General features: G+C 33.2%; 1 protein-coding gene across 3 annotated transcripts; it reads right to left on the bottom strand.

The window, feature by feature from the left end:
- Nucleotides 1-2197: 2197 nt before the first annotated feature.
- On the bottom strand, nt 2198-6246 carry LOC112741838 (uncharacterized). Of its 3 annotated transcripts, none has more exons than XM_025790970.3 (7): nt 6035-6246; nt 5548-5645; nt 5320-5420; nt 4271-4759; nt 3946-4092; nt 3415-3827; nt 2198-2865 (listed from the first exon to the last, which is right to left on the bottom strand). In XM_025790970.3, the coding sequence occupies exons 2-7, from the start codon at nt 5556-5558 to the stop codon at nt 2251-2253; spliced, it is 1776 nt and encodes a 591-aa protein (XP_025646755.1). In that variant the 5' UTR covers nt 5559-5645; nt 6035-6246; the 3' UTR covers nt 2198-2250. The 3 variants fall into 3 exon arrangements, with proteins under 3 accessions (XP_025646755.1, XP_025646756.1, XP_072070040.1); XM_025790971.3 differs by having other exon boundaries at nt 5879-6041; XM_072213939.1 differs by lacking the exon at nt 6035-6246 and adding an exon at nt 5772-5998.
- Between the last annotated feature and the right edge of the window lie 1776 nt (nt 6247-8022).

The raw sequence follows: 8022 nt of genomic DNA on the forward strand, positions 1-8022 counted from the left end.
TGTTTGATGATAAAACAGTTTATTATAATAATTAATTGAGTATTTTTTAGTTCTTCAGAATCTCCATCATCTTCCATGTGCTTCATGACATTTAATTTTTCTTTTAGTTGGTGAATCTCCAACTCCAATTTTTGTTTCATATCCAATTGTTTTTCAAGTCGGATAATTTTAGCATGGAGTTCTTTTTTTTGTCGCTGGATGAACAAATAGTCAAATAGCATTATTACACCTTTTTGCAATATAAAGTATAGACAAAGCCTCAAAACAGGTTATGCAAACCTCCTGATCTGCAGTCAGTATCAAAAGATTTTTATTAGCCTTCTCTTGTTCATGAACAGCAATCTCAAGAGAGCTGTTTTTCATCGCATTCTGAAAAGACAATAAAATGAGAATTATCAAATAAACCTATCTTACATGAAGGTACATCAGTCATCAACCTCTTAAGCACAGCCTAAATGATAGCATAGTATACCAAGGACAAGAAGTAAAATTAATATGAATGAATTATTTTCCTTCACAACTAAGCACATTGGAAAGAATTATTCACTATGAGTTTTCACCGGTGATCAAATTGTTATGAAATATGTGTATTGTGACAATCCTGAACTGACCTTTTTAGGCTGTGCTTGCACTTCAAGGCAGAAAATTTCTTCATATTAAGGCACTGCATGACATGACATTAACAATTGAGTATTTAAATAATCAGGAAGGAAAAGTATAGATACAAAACCTCTGACACTGGATAGCTTAGTGTTGTAAACTCACATTTTTCTGAGAATGATCTGGTATTGAGGATCTACTTTGAACTTGATACGCTTTTGTTGTCATTGCCAAAACTTGCATAGCACTAATTGCAGCCAATCAATTTTCTTACTGAAGATATACTGAGCAACCTGCCTAGAATAGAAAGCAGCTTTTCTCTAATACCCAAGATTACCATACAAACGAGCCATTTCAATATATAATACAAGTCTATCACTTGCATCAATTAACGATTTAGCACCATCGGTAGCAGAGGTCAATAACTCAACCACCTCCTTAAATCTTAAAACCATCCAAAACTGAAAAAAATTGAGCAAGGAATCAATCCTAGTGGTTTATAGCAACAAAGGTAACTGTGTCACTTGCGCTATATAATACTAAAAAAATCAAAACGGTGAATTGATATCAATAATAAAATCATTGTCAAAACTAAATAATTCATCAGGACTCAATCCCTCAAAATTGAACATATTAAGGTAGTAAGGCAGTTTTATGTTTTAACGCTTAGAAAAATAGAATCAGAATCAGTTCATTTGATACTAAATCTTTGGAAAGACTAAAATTCTCATTGGATCATGATGGCAAGTAAGCTCAGCTAGAATTGGAAGCACACCGGAGAATCAAATGAGAGAGGGAAAGAGAATCACCTGGGAATCATTGGGGCAGAAGACGAAGCATCAATGCACAAACGAAGAAGAGTAGGACCTACAGGAAGCGTTGAATTGATCAATGACTAAGTCGAGGTCAGGGGAGGAAGGGCAATGGTAGAGTCCGACGAGAAAGGGAGAGGATGAGGAACTGAGGATAGATTGCTGTTGTCCGGTAGAGATTAGGGGTGAGGTTGCTCTTTACCAGTAGATGGGTATACAAAGAAGAAGAACAATTTTTTTAGATATATTTTTCTTTTTGGTATGAAGGGGGTAGGAGAGATTAGATTAGGGTTCATAATAAACAAAGCAATTTTTTAGTCTATATGAATAATGAAATGTATTTTGGTTTTGATTTTTAAATTGATTCAGATTTAAAATTATAAAACTAAAGTTAATTGAATTTTGATTAAATTAAAGAATTAAGGTTATTTTTGTCCAATACAAAAAAAATATTTAAGTCTTTTTATAAAAATGAAATAAAATTTATTTTTATTTTTATTAAAGTATAAGGGTGATTTAATAAAATTATTGATATGATATGTATTTAAAAAAAATTTAATTATTGACGTGGAAAACATAATCCTCATGTCATGTTTTAATTTGTCCATATTTTTATTATATTGGTACGTATAAATTTATCATCGTATCGAAACAAACACCTCAATTATTCGTTTTAAAAATTCTAATATAATATCATTCATAAAATTATTTATTTCAAAAATTTAAATTACTCGTCTCTTACTCCCTTATAGCTAAATATATAACTAACATAAATCTCGCATATATATTACACAAGGGAACTGAAATTCATTACTTATTGGACAAGTTAAAGATGTTTCTAGCGAATCATGCGTTTACTTGACCTAAACAAAGAACTAGAAATATAGGCGGAATAGACAATATCAGACCAGAGAGGAAACTGAAGAAACACAAATATGGGTATTGGTACAAATGCAAGCACAGCAATGAACACAGGAACCCACTTCAAACCATGGTAATATGTAACAAAGAACGCACTGCTAAACGCTACCATCATGCTAATGATCGAGATAAACAGCATCATTAATCCTGACATGAGCTTCAAAGGCAATGACCTGCGGAAATCTTCCTCCCCATAACGCGAAATCATAATGGACAAGAAAATAAGGATGGAGCTTGTGGATGATATTAGAGCCATGGTATCCGATAATGCGAATACCAAGAAGGATGCCTTCTCGAGATAGTTGGGACTTCCTGTATTGTCATTGTTGCCGCCCGGTAAGCTGAAGGCGGCGGAGAAGACTCCCGTGGCAATGAGCGTCGAGACGACCATGCAGGATTCTGCTGTCCTCTTCATCCATGACTCTCCTTTATTCAGAAGATCTCCGTGCTCTTTGGTGAATAGTTCCCCTGGACTCTCCCCTGCATTGTTTCTCATTTCCATGCATATTGGTGGTGTTATTTTTTTAACCTCCTGAAATAGTATGTGTTGTTACTCGTTGTAATTGATAGAATTATTATATAAGAATTAATTCAAGCTAAGGGATTTGATCATTTGAATAATGTGTGTTACTCATTTTTAACCTCATGCAATAGTTCTTAGGTGAAAATTTATAATAATTCTCATGTCAAGTTGATAGCTGATAATTGTTAAATAATTTAACATATTTGACTAAATTTTTATTTAACCATTTTCAACTATCAACTTTATAAAAAACAACTATACGTGAATTTTCACCCAATTCTTATGATTCTTCTCATAATTTTTTAGAATACATATAAAATCATTTCCAACCAATGTATACAGTGAGAATAAACTATTGGTATAAAATACATATTGAATACAAAATACATATTGAACATGAATTAAATAATATACGTATTTATACATAAATATATAATAGCTAATTTGGTGACTGATTTTTTGTGTGTGCATAACATTTTTGAATCACTTATTATTATCAAAAACTTTCTTATTATCATCATAGTTGAAAAAATGGAAGGGGTTTGGAATGATGTATACCTCAAACCATGACAACTCAAGCATCATTTGAAGAGCTGCACCAGAAACCAAGTTAAGTCTATTTGGTGGTGGCAGTTTTGCAGCACAATGCAACAAATTGTTGCCTTCATCATCAAGGAAAGTGACTATGAAATCTTTGATTGGACCCACTTCATGTATGAGATTGAAGATACTTGCATGGCGATGCAAAACGGAAATGTGAATTATACTCCGTCCCATAGTGTCCAATTCCCAAATCAAATCCGGGTAAGTGCTCAAAATTACAGATAAAAAGTCATGGTTTCCAACTTCTGCGGCAATGAATATTGCTTGAGTAGGTTGTGTTATGGTTTCTGTCATCACTCTGTCGTCAAGACCAAGAAGTATGTCCCACATTCGTTTCATAAGTTTGAGGATCGTCGTGTCCTTCTTACCTGGTTAACATAATTAAATTATTTGACATACAAAAGTTAATGTATTTAACATTTTATTCCATGACATCAATAATGTAATACTATCTTATGTTATATGTGAAAATTATTATGCACTTACAGAAATGGAGGAGGTGCCTTCGACTTCGCAGACTACGGCAACCACAAAGTGAAGACTTTCGAGCCAAAACATGCAAACCTGTCTCTTGTTCATCACTCTTTGCAGTAGCTAAGCTTTTATTCTCTTCTACCATCTTCAGGGCTAAATCTACAACATAGTCATTATATTATTATAAGCAAGGCTACATAATCAATAAAATTTATTATTTTTTGTCAAATACTCCGTATACTAAATCCTAAACTCTAAACCTTAAATGTTTGCCGTATCATTTGTGTAAGTCAACACACCTAATAGTACCAAATAGATTATTTAAGTGTATGCTTACCATAGAGTCCTGAATTTATAGAAATGAAGAAGAGTGTAACCAAATCCTCTTGTGCCAGTATATCTTTGGACAAAGGGAACAGATACTCTGCCATTGCACTCCTTCCTTGAAGAACAGCCATGTGAAGAGGAGTCAAACCTTCTCCGCCCCTGGTTTGCGGCAACAACCTATTCTCTTCCCACAGTATCCGGGCGATCTCCACATTCCCCACCGCCGCAGCAAAGCAGAACGCCGTGTTCCCTTTGATGTCTAGTAACCCCAAATCATGAGATTTCATTAGCTTCACAAGCTCCTTCACAAAGGGAACATGATTCGCCCCAACCGCAATGTGGAGCACCGTTGCCCACCCTTTGGTTATGGCGGCTGTTAGAAGCGCCGGGTCTTGATCCAAGATTTTCTTGGCTTCTTTCCAGTCACCTGTCAGTGCTGCCTTGTGAAGGGGAACACATTTAGTGAGGTATCCACGTCTACCCTCTTCCGCAGAATCAGCTGCAATTGCCAAAATATATTACATTTTTTTCAAAAGAATAAAGATAGAAACAGAACTGTTTTAAGGTGTCTGAATTTTGAAGCAAAAATGCTGTTGAAGGAAAGAAATGAATTACTGAAAAATGTAATGCTAGGGAGCAAAAAAAAAAAGCCAGAACTTGCCTTATTTAGCGTTCATTAATTGTTACAAATGTTAATTAAGATAAGTTCGGGCTGATTTTGGCTAAATTTTTTTTGTTACCAAACATTTTCATATTGGAAATGTGTATATTCCAATTCAGTTAGTTTGATTAGATATTTGTGACAGTTACAGTTACAGTTACCATAGTTCTTAGGCTTAGTTAGCATGTTTGTATAAATATCTGGGACATGTACTTTTAGATTCTTCTTTCTTCCTTTCCATAATCACACATGCCATACATAAAATGTTATGTGAAGAGTATATTTAGATACACATATGAATTGGTATGTAACCTAATTAGTGGATTCATATAACTGTGATCATAAGAATAGCAGCATGGTAACGTTTTGGTTTACTTTTTGTAACAGAGAGTGCTTACGTGGAGGATCGAGATAGATAAGGTTTGGCCTGCCAAAATCAGCAGAGACAGCCCTGTGAAGCTGTTCCTGAGCGTGTGTTGAATCTTGTCTAGCCATTTCTCTGTAAAAACGATGAGCCCAAGAGTTATTTTCATACTCATAAAGAAACCATATCATATTACCCTCATCAACGTAAGCATGAAGTTGTAGAGTCGAAACAATATTGCTGTATGTGTTAATATACTTACACAGATATCATTTTTAGATGGATACAGGTTTCATTTCATTCACCACCTCATGATTCCAACCCGAATCTTGCTACTCTCGTCTTCCCAGTACTCAATCACTGTCATATCAACACTCGAGATGTCAGTGAGTGAGTCTACTAATAAACCTTGAACTAACTAATTTTACAAACATCCATTTTAATATTTATTCAATACATTTTTGGACTTGTGGGGAAAAAAAGAACCTTGAACTAGCTAATTTTCCAAACTACTCAAAGCAAAGGAGTATTATGTTTAATAATAAAATATCTGCATCCTATCCATATACAAATTAAACAAGCAAGAAGCGTACAGAACAGAGCACAAGTGTTTTCCTCATTCCTCAGGAACATGGAGTATGGACCTTCCTAAATTCATTCCTCTTTTTTATAAAAAAAAATAAATAAATAAAAGAACAGAATATTTGTGATTCAAAGGGAAAGAGGGGACTACAGAGTAAAAGTAATACCTGAGTCATTGTTAGCGGTTGTGGGATTTTGCTTCATTGAGATTGGAGAATCCATAGAAAAGTTGAGGTCTCAGCACTCAGCACTCCATTGGGAGAAGCTTCCATGAAGCAGTATATGTTCCGTCAAAGAATAGTACAAACAATAAAGTGAGTGTGCTTCTAAAGATAATCGGAGACTCTTGCTTCGTTGCTTCTCAAGTCAACCTAAAATTACTATTAAACTACATACATGGATTTCTTTTAACTTTTCTTTACCATAGATAAATTATCTAAATCGATTAAAAAATAACATTGATGAAAATAATTCAATGGAGTAAAAAAAATGGGAAAAAGAAAAGTATAGATAGACAATGAAAATAATAAATAATGTGAACAATGAATATATCGAATGTTTATTTTATTAGGTGTGCGGATGATTATTCTAATATTAAAATTTAGGTGAGTAATTTAGAAATGTAATATGTTTTAATTTAATTGGTAATTATTTATATTATTCAAAAAAATTATTGGTTAGCTAGTATAACCTATGCAAGAATTATTGAACAACCATGAATCAAAAATGGATGTTGATTGTTGGTGATGGTTTAACTTGAAAGAAGGATATTTTATCATTTTATGTACTATTTCTTTTTTATAAATAAATAAATTTTTAATATTATAAACAACGTAATATTTTAATTGCGTCGACATTAGGAAAATAACAATCCATTTCAAATATTTACTATTGTTTATGCATGAGATATATAACAATTAAACAGACCTGACGATTGAATTTTTTTATTATTTAAAATGAGTATAGATATTAATGATAACAAGTAACAATAACGTTCTGAAAATTGAATCGAATCCGTCGATCGGACCGATCCAATGTAAATTAATAGGGGAGTGTTAAGTAAACAATGATTATTTTAAATAACATAAATAATTACCAATCAAATGAAAATACACTACATCCTAATTTAATATTACTAATTAAATTTATTCTTTTAACTTTATTAATTCACATTGTTGCCAATGAATTATAGCTCAAATGGCATAGTCTCTCTATACTCAATTAATAGATTGCGGGTTCGAGTCTCCTATTTTTGGTAAAAAAAAATTCACATTGTTTACACATTGTTCAAAAATATTGTTAGTTACCTATACTTCTCCAAATCAATAATATCTTCTATTCAATTCAATGAAAAAATCACCATTTTAAAAACTGTTATAGAATTGTTGATCCGATAAAAAAATAGCTGATTGAACCAATTAGAACGTAATCGATTTTTTCTAAACGACACCGTTAATTAAAAAAAAAAAAAAAAGAAGCACCTCACTCACATCCTCCTTTCCTCATTCTCATTCTCACTTTCTTCTCAGAGAACTTGCTCTTTCCTTGATGGTTTCAGTGGCTAAGAGAAGGGGGGTTGAATCTTAGCCCCCTTTTTGCTTTGTAACACTTGCTGGCCTTTGAAATAACTTCTAGGATACTTTTGAATTTTTGTCTCGTTCCAAGCCACGAGACTTTTATTTTTATCTCGTCAGTTGGCACGAGACTTTTCTTTTTGTCTCGTCACTTGGCACGAGATAATTTTCAGTTTTAGCCTCTGTGCAGTAGAAACAGAAATAGAGTGGAGAAGAGAGAAAATTACACCCAGATATATCCTGGTTCGGCTGCTAAGTGCAGTGCAGCCTACATTCAGTCTCCATCACAACCATGATGGAATTTCACTATAATCTTCCAGATTACAAACTGTAAAGTGCTAACCCAACTTACAAGGGGATTCCCACAGAATCATGAAACACAACATAGATAAACAAAGGAACTCTAAGACATCTATGGCTTTTTCTTTTAATTTTGCACTCTCTGCCTTTTTCCGCTCTATGACTTTTTCATACAAACCTCACTGTTTGCCTTTTTTCCATGAAACTCAAGACATGACAAAATTAAACAGAAAAATACTAAACATAATACATTGAAGGAGAAGAAAATCTGTAAGCTTAGG

Source organism: Arachis hypogaea, chromosome 14 (assembly GCF_003086295.3).
Source record: "Arachis hypogaea cultivar Tifrunner chromosome 14, arahy.Tifrunner.gnm2.J5K5, whole genome shotgun sequence".
NCBI lineage: Eukaryota > Viridiplantae > Streptophyta > Magnoliopsida > Fabales > Fabaceae > Arachis > Arachis hypogaea.